The sequence below is a fragment of the Curcuma longa genome, chromosome 9 (assembly GCF_044706935.1).
Source record: "Curcuma longa cultivar G26 ecotype Majalengka, Jawa Barat chromosome 9, ITB_CL_G26_1.1, whole genome shotgun sequence".
Lineage (NCBI taxonomy): Eukaryota > Viridiplantae > Streptophyta > Magnoliopsida > Zingiberales > Zingiberaceae > Curcuma > Curcuma longa.
The window spans coordinates 10069223-10093038 of record NC_133869.1 but is presented as its reverse complement, the minus strand read 5'-3'; the positions used below and the strand labels follow the sequence as shown (position 1 = coordinate 10093038).

The following is a 23816-nucleotide window of genomic DNA, read 5'->3' as shown; positions in this document are numbered from 1 at the left end:
TTTCTTGATGGGATTCAAACTGTGAAGCTTTTGCTTGTAACATAAATAATTTATTTTTGATTAATATTAATCACCATTACATTTTATCAGTAACATAAATCATATCTGCTACAACTATATAATAATTACATGATCATAGTTACAACAACTATACAGTAGCTATAATCTAATAGTTATTGCAACATCATCCAAAATAAAAATATTTTTGAAAATAAAAAATAGTTGGGGTGGGATAGAATTTTATTTTGCTAATAAATAAAAAAATTGAAGCCCTTTAACAATTTTAATAAAAAAACGTCCTTTTATATTTTTACCAAAAAAATGACTCTAATTTTTAAAAAATAAGATAATTAATAAAGACAACTTTAAATGGCCCCACAAATACCTCATTCTAGCACTTTCCCTGTGCAAATTCAGATTCAGAGATCCAGAAAATAACAACACTGCAAAATCTTTATTTATTTTCTGGATATCTACTCATTTTTTTATTTAAATTATTTTTTAAAAAAACTTTTTTAAAAAAAATCAAGAAACCGCCAATTTCAAGTAGAATTGTGTAGAAGATCTTTGTTTGTTTTGGAAGGCTGTCAAATTGATATTCACATCTTATTCCAAAATACAACTCGGTCAAGTTTCAACCTCCATCCATAGCGTAGCATCTTAGACGGTCATTTAGCTTATACAGATGATCTCTTTCTTTTAAGCCGGGGTAATACAATTTCAATGGATACATTGATCACATATTTACAAGACTTTGACTCGTCTAAAATTCAAATTTACCTTGCTAGAGTGATGATATGACTCCGAGTAAACTTTTGTCCATCACAAGTTTCCAGAAAGATACTACGTCCCCCTCAGCTCCGTCTCTAAATCTCGGTGAAAATCATAACCTAACCATCGACATATATGAGATTGTATTATCGCAAGGTGTTTGGTCTTGGTCCCCCTCCTTCCTTCCTTCCTTTGGCTCATGCTCTCTGTCTTTATCCTTTTCAAACATCTAGTGGACACTAAAAGGATAAGGAACAATCATATCTAGGGTTTTGTTTGTGTATTTAGGGTTTCTCAAATATTATTAGGATTCCAAACCCTCAATTAATCATTCTCTTAATGAACCCTTAGTCCGGTCACAATCGACCGTGTTATCTATTTGTGGTTCTTGTGTGAGAATTGTAGCCCGAGGGTGTCCATTATTACGTTTGAATCTAAAAATTAGATTGAACTTAGTTTGATCAATGATCGAGATCAAGTTGTGTCCACGACACCCCCTCTAGCCGATCGATCGTGCATTCATTCACCTTAATAATACCTAAGCATATACTAACAACCGCAAATCCGAAGTCGATCGATTGATGGAAGATTTGGACTAGTTTTGGATCCTAAACAAAAATCTATCCATTAGAAAGATATTTAGCAAAAAAAAAAAAAAAATCTAGAAATCCAAGCGCAATCTTTCCTTGTTCTTCTCCCACCTCCTCTCTCTCCTCATCGACAGCGATCGAATCCCAGCGACGCAACGTAGGGTTGAAATCCACCACTCGATCGAGCAAAACAAATCCAAATGGCTCGAATCACTGGCGTATTCTCGATCCTCCTCCTCACTGGATCCACCTTCGTCCCGCTTCACGTGAAAGACTGCGCCCCGGCCACGTCGGCGGCGAAATCTAGTCCGGCCAATGGCGGCCCGCCGCGTCAGCAGATAAGCGAATGGAGACGGCGAGCTTAAAGAAGCCAACGGATTCGATGTCGAAATCTCGGAACGTTGGAGCTTCGTGGTCCTGGGGGAGCAGAGGCGGCCGAGGCGGTGGCGGAGCTCTCGGTTGTCGCTTCCCTTCAGGCTCTCTTGCTAAATCACACTCTCGTCAGATCCAATCTCGCGTTCGGGATGGAATTGACTTTCATCGTTGGAAAGCAGGATTGACTTCTGGGTTGTGTTCTCTGTTCTTGGTGGATTTGGCTGGAATTGGTGAGATTTTGTGGTTTTGGACGGGCGGGGGGAGCAAAGCTCCGAGCTTTGGCGTCGCCGGGAACGGAGAGGTTGGGGTTCGACGAGCTCCGCCGCAATTTGGTGTTCCGGTTCTGTTCGCCGTCGTCGGGAAAGGTCGAAATTTGGGGGGTTTGAGGGTTAGAGAGGAGGATTTCCATGGCGGTTTAGGGTTTTTGGAGCTCGGTTGTAAGTAACCATGTCGTCGTCGTACTGCCTCGGCAGCGGGCGGGCGTACGGATTCGAGCTGGAGATCGCGAAGCCGTCGTCTACGTCTCCGTCGCCGGCGCGCTCCTCGTCGGCGTCGTCCACCGTCTCGGAATCGAGCAACGCGCCGCGCGCGGTGTCGTTCAAGAAGGCGAGAGCTCCCCGGAAGCGGCCGAACCAGACGTACAACGAGGCGGCGGCCCTCCTCGCGTCCGTCTACCCCACCGTCTTCTCCGCCGCCAAGCTCGCCAAGCACTCGCCTTTCGCCGCCTTTCCGGAGCCCGACGAGCTCCTCCCGCCCCTCCCGGTCATGAGCGACGCCGCGTTCCTAATCCACAAGCCACGGCCGGAGAACCCCATTGCCGACGGAGACGCCTGCCTCGAGCGCAAGCACCGGGCTCCGCTTGCGGACTGGGAGTGCGCGAGCCCGGCGAGCAACGTCTCGTGGGAGCCGACTCCGATGGACCCCTTCGACGATGACTTCGACGCCGAGTCCATCCTCGACGAGGAAAGCGGAGGCGGCATCGACAGCATCATCGGCGACTCCGCCGAGAAGAGTTCCGCCGTCGGGGAACCGAGTCGCTCCGATTCATGCATGAACCCCCTGCTCCGGAGCCTAATCGGCCACAGACTCGGCGCAAAATTCCACCTTGGCCTCGGCTTCATGAAGAACTTCCGGCGCGCGTTGAGGAACAGCGACGAGGGCGAGTGGTGGCGGTCGCCGGCGGTTCTGGTGTGCGACATCAACCCGGACTTCAAGCCACCTGCGGCGCTTCCGCCGGCGATGACATCGGATAAGAAGAAGAAGAAGAAGAAGAAGAAAATGGACAAAGCCGACGAAGCAGCAGCCACGGCTATTACTGCAAACTCTGCTTCTACTCCATCGCCGGCGAAGCTGAAGGCCAGCCTGGGACTCAAGCTGAGCCATGAGGACGTCCTCCGATCATGGTCCAGCCGGGGCTCCATCTTCTCCGACGGCCCCGACTCCCCTAATTCGGCTTCCGATGCTCTTGTAAGTATCAAAATCCCACCTTGATACTTCAATTTTAAACATCCAAGAACACGCGGGAACACTGTTCAATGCTTATGGGACCAAGAACTCGAATTTTCTCACCAAAAATAGCTGAAAAATCACGACTTTCCTCGTTTGATCTTGAATGAATGATTCATTTCTGATATGAGGAAAATGTGTTTTGCAGGCAAGATTGGAAGACATTGATCTTTTTCTCGACACCGGTGTTGCGGGTGGAGTAAGGGAAGCAAGTGTTCTTAGGTACAAGGAGAAGAGGAGGAACCGGTTGTTCGAAAAGAAGATCCGATACGAGGTGCGAAAGACGAATGCAGACCGACGACCGAGGATCAAGGCAAGTGTAAGCTTTTGTCTTTGTTTATGTGACATGGATTTTGACTAGTGTCAGATCTAAAAGATTGGAGTGTTGGTGTCGCAGGGGAGGTTCGTGAGGAGGCCATTCGAAGCGATAGAGGAAGAGAGCCAATGAGACCGATCATGATTTGGCACCATTCTTTCGAGGGGAAAGTTTTGAAAGGTTTTGTAGTTGTCAAGAGGCTTTTCTTCTTCTTCCCTGAGAAGAGTGAACTAGAAAGGAAAAAATTTATCTGCAATAACACTCTGTGACAGTTTTTGAAATAATTGAAAAGTCGCAATGACTTGTTTTATCTATCGAAAGGAGGCATTCGACCTTCTTCGCGACTCGATCTAGTGCATCTTAAGATATAGATAGTTAATTTCGTCTTAGATTGTTGCAATGAGTTTAGCTATGAATGAATAAATATGCAAAGATTTGAGAAAATAAAGCATACTGAAACTCTTGCACTGCAAAATTTTTCGGAGTAATGGATTGAATTCATTCCCTCCGCAAAATGGATGTTCCAAACTCGGAAGAGATTTGCACTGCGATCGCCATGGATGGGAAAGGAACGATAAGTTCGATCGGTACAATCATCTGCATTAAAACAAAATGAAACAATTATCAGCTATAGAGAAAAGTTTGAATCTCCAATCTGCTCAAAAAACAGTATTTAGTGAGTCTAGAGGTTTAAGAATGTTAATTTGTGATAATTTGGAGGCTAAGAGCAATGAATTATCTCGATCTATATCGAAGCCAAGACGATACACCTCTTTTATCAACTATAAGCGCGGCGATGGATCATTTGAAAAATTGGATAGGAAAGCAAATGAACTAAAATGTTACCTTTGGTGCAAGCAGTATAACCTGGAAACACTGCCATTCTCTACTTGTCATAATACCTTCGCTTAGGCCTGCGGTTTGTGTGGTTTGATTCGCGATTTTGTGTTGGCCTTTTTGTCTTTCTAGAGTTGATCCTTGAGCAAGTACAATCAAATAATAAGGATTTCAGAAAAGAATGTGATCACGGAAATACACTAGATAAGGAAACAAAAGAATGAAGTTTACCCGAAAATATCACATAAGAGTCGGTATGCAAGGAAAACAGGCAAAACCAACAATGCAGAAGCCTGCACATCCATCATTGCTAAACAGTTAACTATTCTGATTACATTCGGAGATCGAATCAAACAAAGCCAGAATGCGATATACCAGAAACCAAACCAGCTCTTTAGATGCAAGTGATTTTGTAAAGTCATTTGTCTTTAAATATCGATAGATGCCCGCTTGAGCCTACAATGAAATCAAATAGAATAAGAAAAAACTGATAAATAGTCTTGCTGCTGGAACTATTCATCCTAGCATTAGAATCTCTGGGACAAAAATCGCGAAAAAGGAATCTGCTAAAGAACCAAAATTGCCCCTAAAATTTCCTGGCTAGAGTTGCTAAAATGAGACGAGATTGACAATATAACACCACTAAAATTTAGATCAATCGTTGGCAGGATCGAGCCACTATCAAAGCATACAGAAGTTTGAAATAGAGAAGATAAAGGACGTACCTGGCGGTGATAAGTTGTTGTGGATTTGTGCAACTTTCTGTAAGTTCGAACTATAGGTTTTGTATAAGGTCTCAAAGCAACCTTCAGCGTTTCAACATGTGGTTTGGTGAAAGCAGCAACTTGATTAATGTAAGGCTTAGAAACCTTCCTGGCCACCTAGTAACATGGAGCATGAAATTCCTGTGGCTTAAGCAATTAATTAAACAAGAAAGAAAATAAACATTTAAGGTACTGGGTATTTACCTTCAAGTAAGGATCCAAAAGTGTATGCACTTTGACTGCATATGTAGATGCAGTAATCTTAGACACATGATAAACTTCAGCAGTTTTGGCTGAGACAATTTGCATATAGGGTTCAGAATTTGCGGCAAGCAGTGACCATTGCTCTTTAATGGCAGGAATCCATTTCTTCAGGGCGACAGCAGGAAGGTAGGTCATTAGGAAATAGAAGACTCACTAACTCAGAACAAAAACTTGAAATGCATGTGCAACTCAAACATTTGATAGTTTGAAGATGAAATAAAGAATCACAGTATCTTATTCAGGAGCCTTCCAGTTCATATGATAAATACACATAAGTATATTGATTCTACAAGATGCTGAACTATTGACTTGAGAAACTTACAATTTTGACTGTCTCGAAGTGGGGCTCTGCCCATTTTGTTGCTTGACCAGCTTTCTCTAAAACCTGATAAAAATGAATTCATTAATCACTTTAACCTAAATGAATTTAAATTTTACCAATGTGTGGCTAAAAATGATCACGTAACATAGACCAATACCAACCGCCCATCTATGTTTTTAAGGATACACTAGGTAACTTAAATGAGAAACAATCAAGTTGATGCATAAAGAAAAAAATAGTGAGCAAGCTCAATTCATCAGCCTAACACAGTAAATGATAACAAGACGGGCAAAGTAGGAGAAAGGAGAACACAGATAGGCAGTGATGAAAATGAATCTAACCCCATAAGGAAACTGTTAATGGCCCTAAAAAGAAATAACCCTAAAATATGTCACAGATAATAGTTCCTGAGATCAAATGTATATGCAAAAAAATCCCAATATGGAAAAAAATTTACACAGTACAAACGTACCTTAAGAAAGGCAGCATCTAGTGTGGGTTTTGCATGGTCTTTCCAACGAGCTGACACAATTTCCTGAGAGATTAAAAATCTAAGTTACCACTGTATGTTGACTATATGATCACATTCAAACGTGATATACACCTGATAGCGATCAATATGAGTGCCAAGCCAAGGTGGTAACCATGCTCCATGAACCTTCAAAGTAATTAACATGAAATAAGTGAACTTCTTGTTCATCTATCATGCAGCATTAGCATAGATTACCTATTTAGATAATAAAGATTGTGTGATTAGAGCCATATCGGCTGCAGGAAAGTAGACATGTGATCGATTTCCTCTACACAACGATATTAATATGCTGGCAAAAGTACAAAACAACTATGGGACTTTACAAGTAAATGAAACCAGAGAAGCTGCAACTCTGCACCAGAATCTAAGTCAAATTTACATGATAAATTTAAATACCCAGATCCGGGGAACTTATCTAACTAAAGTTCCATTCATTGTTGAAAAGAACTATTGTAGAAGCAAAATGATCGTTGCAAGACCGTCTTGAGTTCCAGAAATTAGATGTAAATGTGTTCTATAACAAAAGAACATTAGCTCACCTGCAATGTTTGTGGACATAAACCAAATGTGTAAACATGTAAATAGTTTGAGATCCTTCCATCACACGATTCTAGAAATAAGATTCAAACTCAAGGATGAGAATACTAATGGGTAAAGTATATCGCATATAGAGTTGAATTTATGCCATCCCTTTAAGCCCCCCCTAAATTTCAAAAAGCAATAATTCCCCTTGACCCTTCCTAAGCATCACTATCTACTAGTTACAAGTGCTTAGATGTCTTTGGTGCCCCCACCACACTCAAATCCTATTACATAAGCATCTAACTGATTTCATTTTCAATCAAGGAGCTTGCCAACAAACATTCAAAAGAGCAGTCTCAACAAGCCTCCAAAAAAATATGCAATACGCAAAAAAGGATGAAGCACAACTAAATTTCAACCGCCTAAATTAAATATAAAGCTAAAGAAACAAAATCAACCAGCAAAGAAACTTTGTAATCTTTACATTAATATAGCTAATGTGATCCACATGGGGGAAAAAGTATCGGTAAACACTTAAATAGTATGTATACCTTCAGAACACATTCATTGATGGATATATGCTATGAAAAGAGCTTCACTTAGAGAACAAGGATAATAAAAATTCAAGCGGCACATTTTGCAATGATGGATAGTCCAGGAACATTATTTAGAAAACAATTGTTGTTCAAACTGCTATAAAAGAATTATCAAACAAGATAAAATAGACTGGCGAAAGATCAATGTGTGTGATACTACTGCAATTGTCTACAAAAATATTATTACCTGTGATAACACCTTTGACTTAGTTGTTGCTTCTAGTTGTGCCCTCATAAGCTCTTCCTAAAGCAGAGAATAGTAAACAATAAGAAACTCAGTATCTAAAAGTTTTTATTGTGGTTAATAGAAGACAATATCACAAACCTCTGCCACTTGAAGGGCATGTTCAGTTTTACTTATCCTAAGCTTTTGTGCCTCATTTGCCTTCTGGAGCTACAGAGAATATATGGTAAAAGTTATAAAAGCAGTAGGGATAATGCACGGAGAACAAACTTACATGCTAGTGGTTGATATATGCTAGGGGTTCATAAGAATACATGACCAAAACTTTGGTCCTAACATAATGATAGCAAACATGTTTGTCCAAACTATAACTATTCGTGGTCTGGTAGTTGAGGTTATAATGCACAAGTATATCCAGATCATTTAAGAGACCAAACTTGAGTCTGCACTAACAAAAGAACCAGATTGTGTCATTCAAAAGAAAATAAAATAGCTTTATTTACATATGGAAGCTTGAAAATGAACATAGCAAGTAGACATGCAAATGGAAAATGTTTTATGATTAAAACATGTAGGATTCACTCATATACATATAGGAGACTAAAACTACATTCCGAAGTTAATGTATACCTAACTAAAAGAAACTAACTATCAAAGTTGATTGGATCAAAAATAAATACAACAGAATGTCAGAACGCATGTCTCAACTATCTGGCATTGGATGCATCGACTTTATCCTACCAATAAGCTCTATGTGAAGTAACATTATTAGTAGACCTTGTTAGTTGGATCTATTTCAATTAAAATGTCTTGCCCATCACATTTTTAACAGATCAACTTCTCTAGCTGTCTTCATTCAACATGTCCATACCATTTTATACCTAACTGCTTGTAAAATAATTCTTTTTTGTCTACCCTAATAGATCTATACATTCATCTTAACATTCTAATCTTAGCGCACTAACTTTTTCCAATATAGGATGGTTGGACATTAGAATTTTATTTAAGGATCAGATCATGGTTGCACATGATCAGAAAGCCCTTTATCCTCTTAACCAGCCAACCATTAGGATAATATCTGTCTGTTCATTCTTATACAAATGATAAATCTTGATATACAAAATCCTTGATCACAAAAATGTTTGTCCATGAAGCTAAACTATTCTTTTAATATTGCTCAAATTGTTACGAATCAAACATGCTACTATGCAAAGTGAGAAAAAAGAAAACAGCAAATATGAAGAAGAAATACACAATAATATCAAACCAGAGAAGAAGACAACAAATTCTAGGTGTTTCAAAAAGCATGTGGCAACTTTTGATTGTCAAACATAGAGATAATAAGCAAAAAAATAGTCTTTGATTAGATGTGGATGTGCATCATGATGAAATAGAAATGTGAAAGGCAACAGGGAACTGATGTTTGCATCTAACAGATAATGAACAGTTGTCTCGAATTACTTTTTCCAATTTCAGATGAAGTTCTTGCACTTTCTTTTCAGCTTCATGAGCCAGAGCATCCAGAGCAGCTCTTCTTTTGTTCTGCAACTGAATTGTATTCGTAAGTTTCTCCACCTGCAAAAACAAAACACGTCATAAAAAGATATATCCACAAAATATTTCATGATTGAATTAATTGTTCCTAACCTGCTTTTCAAGCTCATCAGCTCGAGCATTGGCTCTTTTAACAAGCTCCTCTGCATGCCCATCTCCGTTCTTCTACACCAGCCATAATTCGAAACCATAAGATGCATAGAAACAAAAAGGCAGAAAAAAGGAACATCTTCTTTATAATAAGTTAACCTGCACTGTTTCTATCTCACTTTGCAGTAACTGAATTGTTCTTGATTTCTCTTCAATCGTCTTTCCTATGCGGGCAATACTCTCATCTTTGCTCTTCAAATCACGTGTTGTATCCGCAATACTAGATTCTACAATAACAACAACCACAAAACGCAACCACATATAACCTTTTTGATTCTTTTTTTAATTATCATATTGCATAGAAGTCATAAAATTTAAGGACACAGAAATGGTAGCGATAGGATCTTACTGACATTGGTGATTTTTTAGAAGAAAAATCATTGATAAAAAAAAAGACACTCGAAGAAAAGCTATATCAGGATCGAAATTTCTCCTGATACAGGAGAAAACACGAACTTATGGTCTACCAAGCAGACATATTTAACATGACGAAAACATTCCATTTCCAGAGAAAATAAATACCAGAAGGCAGATAGACAAAAAGCAGATAAATACGGAAGGAGATCTCCGACTAGAAAATCAAAAAAAGGACGCCTCTGCACTAATTCTCAGATCCCTAGCAACTGAATGAATTGAATCGCTAACTTTATAAATGTTATCGAATTCAAAACCGGCGCTGACCGAGGGCCCGGATCTTGGATCTAAGCTGTTCCAAATCCAGTTTCAGCGCCAAATCTGAAGCGTCGTGTTCAACGACGACAACCTCCTCCTTCACCGCTGCGTCTGTCCATACTCCGATGAACAGGACGGAGATCGCAATCGAAACTACCAAAAGCGTCGAAACACGCATGATGGAGACCACTTCGCCGCCGAGGGAGAACGAGAAGGAAGCAAACCAATCGCCTCCGCCCTTCTATCCGAAGGCTGAAGCGCAGTGTTGAATTTCTTCCAGCGACGTGCTGGAGATGGAACGGAAACCCTTAAAGGCTAGAACTCCGTTTGAATAATTATTTAACTTACTCTCAACGCGTACCCGAATCTTGTTACATTATTTTATTGGATAAAGTATCCGGGCCCACAAGATTCCTCTCTCTTGGTCGTTTAGATAAAAAATTGGGGTGATTTATCAATCATACAGGGACCCTTTGAGAACCATCCAATTCTACCTCATATTTGATTGGGTTGATTAAGTGGGGTCCACTTTTGATCCCTCCACTTCAGCCTTCAGGTATGGGGTACGGGTAGGAAAGGAGTCGCCTTCGACATGAACGGCGATGTGGCAAAAAAATTGACACGCGTCGGCACAGGACAGTGTTCCGCAAGTTGTCGGGAGCCTCTACCTGTCGTGCGACTCAGACCGTCCGATGTCGATCAGATGAACAGAAACCGTACACGCGTTCGCCAGCAGAAACACCATTCTGCTCTTCTTTCTTTCGTCGGGCAAACTACAACATCACGATTTACCTCTTATAGATAATCATAGGATCAATCATATAAAATCGTTAAGATGACAGATTCGCAAGGGGGCTCAAGCTTCCTAGAGGCCCTAGGCAAATTTTTTTTAAAAAATAATTGTTATTATTTTTAAAAAAAATTTCTCACCCTTTTTTATTCAGACTTGAAACTGACATTTGTGGGTTTAAATTTTTTTTAAAAAATAAATTAAAATATTAATTTTAAAAATAATTTTTTTATATAAAATTAAATTTTTGAGATGCAAAATTATTAATTAAATTTTCATATTCAAGTTTTAATAATAATTTTTTTTTCAATGGATAACATTGCTAAATTATTTAATTTTTCTTGAGACATAGTTGAACGTAAATAAAACTTTATTAATTTTAATTTTGAAAAAAAAATTTCCATTGAAGCTACACTAATAGGTATGGTCATGGACGGAGCCACAGGGGGGCGCCTGGGGGCGGTCGCCTCCCCTGGCCATCCACCTTCTTGAGTATATATACACAGTGTATATATATATATATACACACACCCCTTTTCATGTTGTTTTATGAAATTTAATTTATCTCTTAACTTTTCCTATATATATATATATATATATATATATACCCCTTTTTAGGTTGAAGTTTGCTTGTCAAGATTAATTTAGTCGAGAAAATTTTCTTATAAAATTGTAAATTTATTGTTTACGAGACCACATCCAGTAATTCCCATAGCAGATCTTAACGGACACATAAACAGACTAATCATGAGTTATTCTGAAGTTTCGACCAATGTCATTCATTACCTCCACATTTTCAATTAGTAACAACCGTAGGCATTACAAAGATATCGAACAAGAGAAAATGAGAAAGTCTGGCTTTCTCAATCGAAACTACATTTCTCGGGTCACATTACAATGCATGCAACTACAAAACTGCATCGTTACACAATAGAGACACTCAAACTTTTGCTCAAAACCATGCCACTAATCTGAATTTTAGTGTTATTATATCTTTTTGGTGGTGAGTTAAATTCATACTGTGAGCTTCTGGGAAGGAGAGGCAGTGTCCATATGCTGCAGATTTAGTGCAGCCAAAAGCCCTTGCCAGGCTTAGCGTGGGCTACCAATCACTTGGACATCTAAAAGTTTCTTCTACTTCGTATAGTAGTCTTCAAACAGCTGGATCTGTTTAAGATGATGATTGTTCAGAAAATAATGTGTGAAACTATCAAGAAGATAGGGATTCCAAAAAAAAAACCAGTTAAAAATTTTTGAAACCGTCAAGAATTACACATTCAAAGACCATACCATAGTACTAAAAGCATGCGCAAACCCCACATTATTCAACTATATCAAACAGATAACTCCTAAAGCTTATTCTATTCAAAGAAGTCATTGACCTGGCAATAGTCAAATTAAAGTCAACGCCTAAAACTTATACTATTCCTACCTAAAGCCTATAAATAGCCATGCACGATCACATGCACAAAGAAATTAAAGGATTGGAAGACAATGCGATATTAAAAAATGGCCCCCTCTCGGTAAAAATCCTAGCTCCGCCCCTGGGTATGGTGAACTGACAAAATTATAAGTTTACAATAAGAATCATTGATAAAAAAATAAGAAATTAACAGAAACATAAAAAAAGATTTGACAGGGAAATGACGAAGGCGATACCTTTAGGTTTTAAGATCACCAAAAAAATCTGTAACAAAGACTTTTTATTCTGATCGTTCCTCTCCTTGCACCCCTTGTGATGATCTCGGAAATATTTTGAGGAGAGAAAATAAGCTATCAAATAAGTAAAATGTTTGAAGTTATGAGCAAAATAGGTTGTTAGGTTAATAAGGAATGAAGGAGAGAAATATAAAGAAACTAGTAAAATAGAATTTTGAAAATTAAATAATATTAAATATATTGGAATCATACCAAATCTCTACAAAATCTTTTCAAAATCCAATAAAAATATTTTAATAATTTTTTATTCTCTTAATATATATATATATATATATATATATATATATATATATATATATATATATATATATATATATATATATAATAATTAATATATAAAAAAATGGGTCCCTCTAAATTTGGGGCTCTAGGCATAGGCCTTAAAAGCCTATGCCTAAAGCCGGCATTGCAGATTCTATCTTTTATTAAAAAATGATGAATTTTAGGTTAGGAGTTTTTACGAGATTCAACTCTTGACTATTACATCAATAATATCATGCGCACATTACGTCCTTAGACCATCATTCCCCCTCTTACAATCTAATAAGATCTTCACGATAACAATTTCATCTAAATAGTTATTCAAAAATCATAATTAAATTTGGATAAAAATAACAAGGACTTAGAAATATCAAATCAGTATCCATTTTCAAATGATCAATGATTTTATCTCAAAAATATCTAAATAGCTACTCATAACTACTGCAATATATAAAAACTACCTAATAATTATTATAATATGTTTAAGATAAATTTACAATTTAAGATTTACATTATATAAAAGTTATCGGGTAGATACCCAGCCGCTGCTATAACGTATTTAAGGTGAATTTAAAATTTAAAATTTTAAATTTAGGATTGTAATAGCTATGTAATAATTTCTATAACTATTTTTAAATGATTTTAATAAAATTTAAATAATTTTAATAAATTAATAAATAATATTTTGATAAAATATCCTAAAAACGTAAGAGTAGTTACTACATAATTTTTACGTGTTGTAATAACTACTAGATAATATCTATACCGTATAAATTTTAAATTTTAGATTTTAAATTCTAAATTCATCTTATACATATTGTAGGAGCTACTGGATAATTTTTATATGTTGTAGTAATTACTCGATAACTTTCACATGTTGTAAATTTTGAATTTTAAATTTATTTTAAATATGTTGTAATAATTATTAGATAGTTTCTATGTATTACAGTAGTTATTTGATAGTTTTTAGTTGTAGTAGTTTCAGAATAAAATCAAATTGAAAATGAAATACACACGTGACGATTTTGCAAACGATGCTTATCTGATTTTTATCCATTAAAATGTATTAACAACCGTGTTTTGAATCTTATTTTTTTACATCTAACATAACAATATCTGTTTTCTGTTACAATTAAGAAAACAAATATATAAATATAAATAAATATATATATATATATATTAAAATTAATTTTTAAAAATGCAACATTGAAAGGTAAGTCATTGGAGTACGCAACACTGGAAGGTGGCTCCTTAATCACCACTGTTATGGGCTGATGTATCTTCATCCAAAAAAAAAAAAATTAAGATCCGATCGAGGTGGAAATAACAATCGGATGGTTCGATTAACTCCATGCTCGATTGATTTCGTGCTCGACTGACTCCATGCTCGATCGATTCCATGCCTGACTAGTTCCATGTCCGATCTACTTTGTGACCTCCCAAACAAACGACCTCTCAGTGGGCCTAGTCTCATCGAGTCCGCACTTCTACCCAAGTAGCTTTGCTTCATCATCACTATTTCCTTCACTCAACCCGCCTAACAACCGCCTGAGCTATAAGTGGAATGGTAAAATATTTAATAGTAGATCACCTATCATATTTAATACAGTATGATCTTTTACAGACTAAGAATGGATGATGAGATCCTCCCTTACCGCGATGGGATATATTCCTTATTATTGATAAGACATCTCCACGGATGACTCTATAAAAGAACTCCGCTTCTTGCGGGCACAAGTACACTGATGCAAATACACGCTTTAGCCTTCTTCTTGGTACTCCATTTTTTTCAGTTCTTCTCCATCTCCTATTGACGACTAATTTGAATATCGGAGTGGTTAAACCAAAACACCCCGAGCACCCCTAACCTCCATTCTAATACTCTTTGAAGCTCTACAGGAACACCGTCTTCTCTAGCTGCTCGTGGGCTTCATGCGATCTCGTCAATATAGAAGCTAAGTATCCGATGATTCATCGGTAGATGATCTCAACTAAGAACAACCACATTGATTTCGACAGATCGATCATATAGTTTATGACAAGCCAAACTTGCTGCATATCGATCGAAGGGGCTGAGACTCTGTGTTCCCTGCTCCTCTTCTTGTGGACGGTAAGCTAGTCGACCTTGCGACACTTTGAGTGATAGCCCGTGTGTCGAGTTTCTACTCTTCCTCCTCTACATTGGCATAAAACTGCTTAATGCTCTCCAAGGTGCATAAGCTTCCTAGTGATCTCAAGGTCCTTGGGAGGCACCATGGAAGAGAAAGACACTAACTTCAAATTTTGAAAGGAGAAGCTGAAAGACATCATCGGTATAATATCTTTATGATTTTATTTTTGAATTTTATCCAAAAAGTTTCGTACCAATAAGATATTTTCCATCTTATAACCTCAAAATCTTTTCCATGTATTTTCAATGTGGAACTTTGATTGTATTCCAACATGTTTATCGTTAGCTTGAAGGAAGAACATGTTCAAGCTTTCAATGTTATAGGAAAAGTAATTCAGCAGAGCTAAAAATTAACAGAGTGTTTCCTTTCTCCTTAGTTACAAAGTGATCCAATTCATAGGTGAAGAGATTCCCCGATCCCAGAAATCGAACAACAAGCAAGGTGATTCAACATGGACATAAACAGGACTATGTAGATCGAACAACCGAGACATTAACCTGGTCGACCGGAGTCGAAGAAACCCGTGCCAAAGGATGTCTTTGACAACGGGTGCTGGAATGTGGGACGAGCTGCATCGTTGCTGCTATTTGCATAAGCAAACTGTGCATTAGAAGTAGTTCCTCTGTTTGGTGGAGTATGAGATTCAGTTGACAGAAGAGAGCAAGCACTCCGAACATCTGGTGCTCCGTCTGAGTCGAATGCAATATTCGGTTCTAAGCCTGCAAGTATCACAGAGGTTCGTATCAGATCAAATCTTAACGAAGATGAACAATATATAGTCCATTCGTGATACGAAAGCTAAAGGTGATTCGATGATCTCACAGTCATTAGCAAAATGTCAGCTGTTAGTCGACAAGTGTGGCTGTCTACTTATAGCAACTAATCACTAGCACAAGGCAGATCTACCAAAAAATCGACAATATCATATGTTTAACTGAAGTTTAGTAGTCGCGGATTACTGTTAGTTCACCCTTCAAATGATTACCTTGATCGAGGATCTCTGCAGTTGCTACTCGGTGCGGTAAGAGCCAGCCCATATTATGGCTAACTGCTGAACCATTAAACAATAGACCACCGGAAGGAAGATTAAGTTGTCTTTTAACGCCCTTCGTTTTACTCGACTTCATCGAAGATTCACCGGTTTGGGTATGCTGTAAGCTGCTTGAGTGATCCCTTATCGAACTTGCCCTGCTTGTCATCTGACTAAATGGAGCTTGAACATCTGAATAGACCACTATTTCAGTTTAGAAAACACATGAAAAGTTACGAAAACATACGACAGAAATATCAAATACAGCGGATGTAAGGATTTTGAGTTCTAGAAACCATTTTGGAATCATAAAAAATGGATTCTTTGAATGCACTAAAAGATCTAGTTCTGTAGGATTTACTTTCTGTGATGGATTAGTATCTGAAACCTTGGTATTCATGAAATATCGGTATTACCGATTCAAGCTTCTTCCAAAAACAACTTCAAAAATGTAATGGGTACTCAAATATTGCCAAAGATACACATAGTAAAGAGAATAAAACCATGATTTAGAGTCATAGATTTATTAGACAATATGAAACTACCGTAGTCTAGAAATCGCTAGTCAAACAAAGCTACTAGGTTCAAAATGTTGAGACTATATAAAATGGAGTACCATAGAAAGAAGCAGGTAGTGTTGGAGAACTGAATGAGGTTGTCCCTAGCTGTGGCTTGCGTCGACGTGCATTGTGATAAAATAAGCGTTTTCGGCAACTTCGCTTCTTCTGATCAAACTCTGACAAAGCATGGAATCTGGAAGATGACCAAGGTGTTTATACAAATTAAGAAATAAATCTCTCTGGAAGGGATTAACTAAATGTTAAACTGAACTCTAAAATATAAATGTACATCATTATTTGGATATGCCGCACTAAAGGAACTCGTAAAGACGCATGATTGTGTTTGCGAGTAGCGCAAAGCTTCTAATGAGGAAAACACTAAGCAACCAGAAATCTAGATACATCAAATTGACACCAAGGAAAGGAAAACATAACCTGCTACATTGTTGGCAAAACCTGCATTCTTGGCCATCAACAGGAACCTTAGGGGACTTGGCATGGTCTTCACAAACTCTATGCTTCCGATGATAATCTTTAGCTGTAGTGAGGTCGATGTTGCAGCCTTCGACTTGGCAGGATGTGCTCAGCGTACTTTTCTCGCAAACCACCCTTGATTTTTTAGCAAACACAGTTGATGATATAACTTGAAGAAGTGGAACTCTCGATGTTAGTCCCAATACAGGGATCCGAGGTTTTGGATTTGACAACCCTGTGATTATGAAGGAGTCCTTCAACTGGCCTATTGATTTCTGGTATTCTCTTCTTTGCCTTCGAAGAATCAGCAGTCGCTGAATTGGAGCCTCGAAGAGAACAGCCACCCATTTCTGAGCTAGAACACACAGCCATCCCCATTGAATATGCATAATCAGTACCAATGGCTATGCCGCTCTCCCGTTTTGATTTAGGATCCTTTGAAGGTTTAGACAGTTCGGCTTCTTCACCATTAAAGAGCCCCAAAGTTTCCCAATCCCATTGGACAGGTTTCCTTGAAGTCCAATCCATTGCAAAAAAAAAGTAGAACTCAACTGAATAAAATCTCGAGATGACCATAAAATGTAAAAGACACATCTGTTCACAGATCACCAGACGATAATTTAGCTCTTTGAGAAATAACAGGAGTACAAGAAATACAGTTGGGAAAGAAGTTCCAACCTACGGACCAGGTTCAACTTGTACCGTGCTTAAAAACACCAGTATGTTGATGCAAATCATAACAAACAGCAAGACATCGGATCAGATCAGAAATACAAAGTCTAATAGACACCTGATGATCTGAATAACAAGATCAAGATGGCCGGAATCATACAGATGACAACCTAGTCTTCACATACTTAGACAACAGAGCTTAACCTCCTTCCTAGCTTCACCAGTAAACACAATGACGCCGAAGAGAGCCCCAAATTCAGATTTAAACACATTATTCAGCTATACAATTTAAGCATGTGAACTTGTCTCACCGATTTAAGCATTTGCTAAAGATGTTCGGCGATTTAGAATTATCTCAAAAAAAAAAAAAGAGATAGCATGTCCCACCAGCTAGTTGTTTGACTAATCAAGACAACAATTTCAACTTTGCTTCCAAAACTATAATTCAGACAAGCGGCCCACCAAAAAGGCTATGTTCATTCTGTCCTTTCCTATCAAAGTTGCAAATGGTTAAATGATTGTCCTACTACGCGAGTAATGCAGTTTTACAATGCATCGGGCCATCAAGGAGGATTACATGAAACAAAATTCAATGAGAAATTAACTTGTAAACACTTCATATCTTTCAAATTTTCATATAGGATCTTTTAACCACGATCCTTAAAGGTATACATTTGACTCTTTCACTTTTCTCATTAGTTTTTCATGGAAGACAAATAAGCCAAGCTATGTAGATGAGTAAAGTTCCTGCAATGGCTGAGTGAACTAAACACATGAGTTTCTGACATATGAGGTTCCTCCTAGGGGTCAGATACATGATTCTACATATCTTCAAAGATACAAAGTCATACAGTAGCTTAAGCAAACTAAACTCAATCATCTTTGTTTGATCATTTTCATTCATCATCCATTGTGTCTTGGATACAACACACCTACGCAATGCGCATGATCGAAGTAGTAAAGCCTAAAGATGGAATTCTGATCCCAGAGGGCACGTTTTGTGGTCCACTTGATCGGAATAAAGCCCCACCATCTACTTTTGCTAGGTAAAAAGCCTATCCCTACAACTCCACGTTGGTAAGAAAGGGGGCAAGCGCAAGATCCAATCTTTGAGCAAAGAGGCAACAAATGTCCACTCAAATCCAATAATGGAGCAGAATTCCTCTCGGAGAAAGCAGGGAAAGGCGTTAATTACCTTCTTTTCCTTGTCCGACTCTACCGAATCTGAAACGGAAAGGCGACTAGGGTTTTGGGCTTCGGGGCGTTGGACCGCTCGCCACTTGTGTCTGTCCCATGCTCCACGGTCGTCTCGGGGAGCGGGAAGCGGTGGCGTTAGTGGGATCGGAGTCGTCTTCGAACTGGCGGAAGCGGGGACCGGACTAGCGCTGAGAGAAAGCTGCCACCTTTTGCTTGGTCCCCCTTCGAAGCCGAGCCAGTGAGGGCGGCGTGACGTCGTCATGACAAGGGATCAGCTCCGTATTTACTGTTTGTCAATCTTTGCCCAAGAAAATTGAGTGACCGAGTCCGACTATCAAGCTGAGTGACCGAGTTATCGAGCTGAGTGGTTGAGCGTCGAGTAGTCGACTGCCAAAAGTCTGAGTGTCGAGTGGCCGACTGTCGAGTACCGAGCTGAGAGTCGATTTACCGAGCTGAGTGCTGAGTGTCGAGAGTCGAGTCCGAGATGTCGAGCGGCCGGGACGTCGAAAGTCGAGACGTCGAGTCGGAGACGTCGAGTGATCGAGACGCCGAGAGCCGAGACGTCGAGTCCGAGACGCCGAGTGGTCGAGACGCTAAGTCCGAGACATCGAGTGGCCGAGACACCAAGTGCCGATATGCCGAGATATCGAGATCGTGACGTCAAGTGCTGAGATACCGAAAGTGTGATGTCGAGTGTCGAAACGCCGAGAGCCGATACGAATGATGTCGAGACCTGCATTCAACACAGTTTCTCTTAAAACAGATTCGTCCCCTTTGATGGTGCTTAGAGGTCACGACAAGCATCTGTTTCCCAGAATACAACAGCAGGACCAGCAAAACGATCATTATAGGCGAACCGATTACACCCAAAGGCTATCTATCACCGAGGGAAGCAGAGGAAAGAAAATCTAGGATCGAGAACACTCTATCTGTGGTCTCCCATCGCTTCCTCTTTTATAACCTTGCAATATATCTCTCATTAATTGGAGATTAATGGTACGATTAATAGCTTAATTTGAAACGTCAGCAATAATACTCGGTCGTTTTAATGTCAATAATTAACTTGTCTATTAATTTATACGTTATAAAAATTGAACGGGATGACAAAATATTGGTTTAGGACAAATTATACTTTGACTGGTCCGACATTCGACACATGCACACTCGCACACAATTAATCTTACAGGTAGTGTAATCCGGATCTTGGATTTGCACCCCTACACACTCACGCGTTAGAGAGAGCCTCTTCCCATGCATTTGTTCACAATATCCATGCTTATGATACAATATAAATCAACCAAGTTACTCCTAAACTATCAATATGAAATTAAATCTCCTCTACATGAGGTCTTATTCATTCTTCTATTTTCTTTTTATTCACATTTCCAACATTTACTTGGGTGGAAATTGGAGAGAAAGGAAAATAAATAAATTGGACGAGCTACCCGAGAAACAAAATGTTCGAACTTTCTCACCTTCCCAACTTCCGCCCACCGGCTTGCGGTGGAAAAGGAGCAGCCGGCCGGCTCCGCGTTGAAGTGGAAGAAGAAGAAGAAGGTTGCGGTGGGCGTGGGCCGGGTGAGCATGGCGTCCTTGGAGGCACCAGTGGTGCCCGAAGAGCAGCTTGTCTTCGTGGTGAGGAAGATCATGTGCGCCGACGCCGGCACCGGCACGGGCGCGTGCTTGTCGTCGACGACGTCTTCCGCTCCGTTCATGGCGGCGCATTACCAATCTAATCGATTAATTTTGATACAATTTGTAACTGTGAATGAAGCATGAAGTTATTTTGTGCTAATTATAAGAGAAAACGATTTAACCAGGGAGAAAGGGAAAGCAAAGCCTAGATTCACGACCCTAACGGCGGCCGGCGAACTTCCGGTTAAGTTTGCCGTCGGTGGTGAGTTCGATTGGACTCGCGACGGCAGCAGTGAATGGTCGTGCTCGGAGACGATGGAGTGGAGATTAAGAGAAAGACAAAGTCGCAAGCTCACCGCTGGACTCACGCCAGCGACAACGTCGGAGGACGGTCAAATTGACCTTTTGGTCAACGACAAGCTGCGGATTCATGGTCAACGCCCCATTTGAGTGGCAGGGCACTGTGGCTGTGCTTGGACCACGTAGGCAGCCTACGTGGCTGCCAACGTGTGCTTTGCTTTCTCTTCTTCAACAATGAAAGAAGAAATATGTCGTGGTTTCACACGATCGACTTTACGATCATCTATCAGGAGGTAATCGAGAAATTGTAGTTAGTTACGACGAGAGAGGGCATTGCCTCAACTTTGCTAAGATTCGATCTTTTCCCATTTCAATAAGTCTGCCCCTCAAACAAAAAGTGCTTTGCTTCCTCAAACACGTGCCTCTTTCAATTATATTGTTATTTATGCATACTTGAGTTATTATTTATGCTTTCGTATAATTTTAAAATTATTCATTGAGGCATAAGTAGACGAGAAATTATTAATAAAAAATTAAACTACAAATTCATCTTCTAAAAACGAACAATTGAGGTTATCATTCGCGTAAATAAGTGTTTTAACAATAATTTCAATAACAAAAAAATGGATCAACTCCTATTATGTCGTATTTACTGTCTCAAGGGGGAAGGGAATCGAAAACAACAATATCACTCAATGACCTTGTGCTTAGCGTTGCCTTAGAGACCATTACTCTCCTTCTCCTTCTCCTTCTCATATAATGTAAACTTTTGTACTTGTCATCGTCTATACTTGTCATCTCTAACGCATTAGAGAAGTCATATAGAGATGATACGAAGGAGGAGGAGGAATGATAGTTCATATCGTTGTTGATGCAATCGACTTTATCACTACACGATCTCAATCTTAGAGCACTTGTCGATAGAAATAGATTCGCTTCCTCCCGAGCAAATGCGATATAAATTTGATCGAAATTTAGCAGTTCTGCCTTAGAGTGAATGCCACTACTTGTGCCCAATGCCTCAACCTTGTCTTAACATGTTGTGGACTGTCCCCTATAAAAATGTAAAATTACAAAATAATCAAAATGCCAATTTTAAAGTGAATGCATAGTCTTAAAATGCAATATTTTGAAATTACAGGGGCCAATTGAATAAAAAAAACGATTTACTCTCCACGATGGCAGAACTGTAAAAAGATTTGATTTTTAACAGAATCGAACCTGGATTGTAAATCTTCCAATCGTCAGCCGCCACGTGTTCGTTCGCGGGGCTTCGAGGGCTAGCGTGCCCGCCGAGCGTCGACGACGAGGAGGTTCCGGTGGAGCCGGGGCTCGGCGGCGTCGCGAGCTTCGGGTCCGACAGCTGACGGTTCACGGCGAAGTAGAGGTTGAGCGCCGGCAGAGTCCCGCAGAGGTCCTTCCCGCCGGCCTCCTCCCTGAACCCGAACCCGAGGTCGATCGACCCCCGCAGCTCGTCCATGTCCTCGTCCGTCAGATTCCTCGTCCGCTCTTCCACCGCCGCCGCCTCCGCCACCGGCTCCCTGGCCGACTTCCTCCTCTCCAAAATCTGCCGCCGCCGGTTCTCCCACTTCGCCTCCATCCTCGTCTCCCTCATCGACAACTGCCTCGAAAGGAGCCTCTTTTTAGCGCCCCGCCGCCGCGGCCGATGGCGTCGTCGGCCAAGTAATCCAGCCAAGTCGGCGGCCTCTGTTCCAACTCCGGCACCGCCTCCTCCTCCTCCTTGTCCGTCTCCCCCTCCGACGAAGACGACACCTGCAGCAGCTGACGCACCACCTTGCTATTCTCCATTAATCAAAAATGTATTTATTTACTGCTCCCGATCGAAGTAACTATCCCCCCGCCCTGCTTCAGATCATATATGTCGCCGGAGAAATGAACTCATGCGACGCGGCCGCGGAAGGCGGCCGCCGGAGGAAGAGGGCGGAGAGGAAAGGGGGAACGGGAACGGCTACCGCTACAACTACTTGGTCGATTGCGTACGTCTGGAACTTGTTCCGGCGAATCGATCGAGTTATTTAAGGCGGTGGCGGAGGAACAACCACCGCAACTATTTATTTCACGATCGCTATTTTTGCCGGCGATGTCTAATATCTAAATTAAGGAATTTCTTCCATTAATACAGAGAAAATAAATAAAATATGAAATATATTTGGCATATTATTCAACTCTTTTTCTTTAACCCAATAATTTTGTATTTAGAGGTTGACTATTCATCTCTACTACTGTAGTTCTTTATTTATTTCCCTTTAAATGTTTTACTATTGCATCACATTCATAGGAGCAAAGTGTATTTTATTTTATTTTCATAGCTCAAGTATTCACGCCTTATGGGCCAATTAATCTTGGGATGGTCGACTTTTCTCTAGTTTGTCTATTGAGTAAATTTGGAAGCATATCTGGTGGCCTAGTAGCCCACATGTTCTAATTTATGAAAAAACTTATTTTTGAAAATATTATATATTTTTTATAATCCAGGTATCCAGCTATTCGAATTGTTCAATTCTAAAGTGATTAATTCGATTTCATAAAAAAATTTTATCCATCATCAAGGTAAAATAAAAAAACGCAAAGGATGCATTGCTCCGCAATCAACGTTAAAAGTTATTTTTCCATAAAAAAAATCAATCCGTATTATAAAATTCTTTAAAAAATATATATTTTACTTTTTTTATAATTTAAGTGTCTTAAATTCGCCCAACTACTCTAGAAATACGTGATCTTTCCCTAATTTGTTTATCGAATAAATTTAAAATATAAGTTATGTATATTTAGAAATCAACTCAGGTATCCACATCTTACGCTCGCCCGTCAAGTAAATCCGGAAGCATGAGTGGTTCGGTGGTCTAGTAGTCCATATATCGTAATTTTTTAAGAACCCTAGTTCAGTGGTGCAGTGCAGCATGAGGGGACGAGTGTATTTTACTTTTGGATTTGTTAAATGTGCGCTTACTCTTATAGATTTTTGAAAATGTTATATATTTTTTATAATCTAAATATTTAACTTTTCAAAATGATTAATTTTGAAAGTAGT

The 23816-nt window shown here is 39.4% G+C and overlaps 2 protein-coding genes and 2 pseudogenes across 4 annotated transcripts; 1 reads left to right on the top strand and 3 right to left on the bottom strand.

Annotated features, from left to right (window-relative positions):
- Positions 1 to 1682: 1682 nt before the first annotated feature.
- On the top strand, positions 1683 to 3870 carry LOC141834977 (protein CHLOROPLAST IMPORT APPARATUS 2-like). 2 transcript variants are annotated; one of them, XM_074722382.1, is made up of 3 exons: positions 1683 to 3203; positions 3391 to 3561; positions 3640 to 3870. In XM_074722382.1, exons 1-3 carry the CDS (start codon positions 2184 to 2186, stop codon positions 3688 to 3690), a joined length of 1242 nt encoding a protein of 413 aa, XP_074578483.1. In that variant the 5' UTR covers positions 1683 to 2183; the 3' UTR covers positions 3691 to 3870. The 2 variants fall into 2 exon arrangements, with proteins under 2 accessions (XP_074578483.1, XP_074578484.1); XM_074722383.1 differs by having other exon boundaries at positions 1738 to 3203; positions 3391 to 3555.
- Positions 3830 to 10238, bottom strand: LOC141834975 (uncharacterized). Of its 2 annotated transcripts, none has more exons than XM_074722379.1 (15): positions 9965 to 10238; positions 9383 to 9510; positions 9227 to 9298; positions 9041 to 9154; positions 7721 to 7789; positions 7583 to 7639; positions 6350 to 6403; positions 6218 to 6280; positions 5746 to 5808; positions 5364 to 5528; positions 5121 to 5276; positions 4771 to 4851; positions 4627 to 4688; positions 4405 to 4535; positions 3830 to 4155 (listed from the first exon to the last, which is right to left on the bottom strand). In XM_074722379.1, exons 1-14 carry the CDS (start codon positions 10131 to 10133, stop codon positions 4445 to 4447), a joined length of 1344 nt encoding a protein of 447 aa, XP_074578480.1. In that variant the 5' UTR covers positions 10134 to 10238; the 3' UTR covers positions 3830 to 4155; positions 4405 to 4444. The 2 variants fall into 2 exon arrangements, with proteins under 2 accessions (XP_074578480.1, XP_074578481.1); XM_074722380.1 differs by having other exon boundaries at positions 9227 to 9295.
- Positions 10239 to 15234: 4996 nt separating this feature from the next.
- Positions 15235 to 18110, bottom strand: LOC141835108 (squamosa promoter-binding-like protein 12; annotated as a pseudogene).
- Positions 18111 to 21738: 3628 nt separating this feature from the next.
- Positions 21739 to 22573, bottom strand: LOC141834327 (uncharacterized; annotated as a pseudogene).
- Between the last annotated feature and the right edge of the window lie 1243 nt (positions 22574 to 23816).

Bases quoted from the DNA above. Each gene is read 5' to 3' on its own strand.
- LOC141834977 (XM_074722382.1), top strand. From the start codon at position 2,184: ATGTCGTCGTCGTACTGCCTCGGCAGCGGGCGGGCGTACGGATTCGAG. The intron at 3,204-3,390 runs GTAAGTATCAAA...TGTGTTTTGCAG, and splicing joins ATTCGGCTTCCGATGCTCTT to GCAAGATTGGAAGACATTGA. The intron at 3,562-3,639 runs GTAAGCTTTTGT...TTGGTGTCGCAG, and splicing joins GACCGAGGATCAAGGCAAGT to GGGAGGTTCGTGAGGAGGCC.
- LOC141834975 (XM_074722379.1), bottom strand. From the start codon at position 10,133: ATGCGTGTTTCGACGCTTTTGGTAGTTTCGATTGCGATCTCCGTCCTG. The intron at 6,404-7,582 runs GTAATAATATTT...ATTACTTTGAAG, and splicing joins AGTCAAAGGTGTTATCACAG to GTTCATGGAGCATGGTTACC. The intron at 4,689-4,770 runs GTATATCGCATT...ATGGATGTGCAG, and splicing joins AAGAGCTGGTTTGGTTTCTG to GCTTCTGCATTGTTGGTTTT.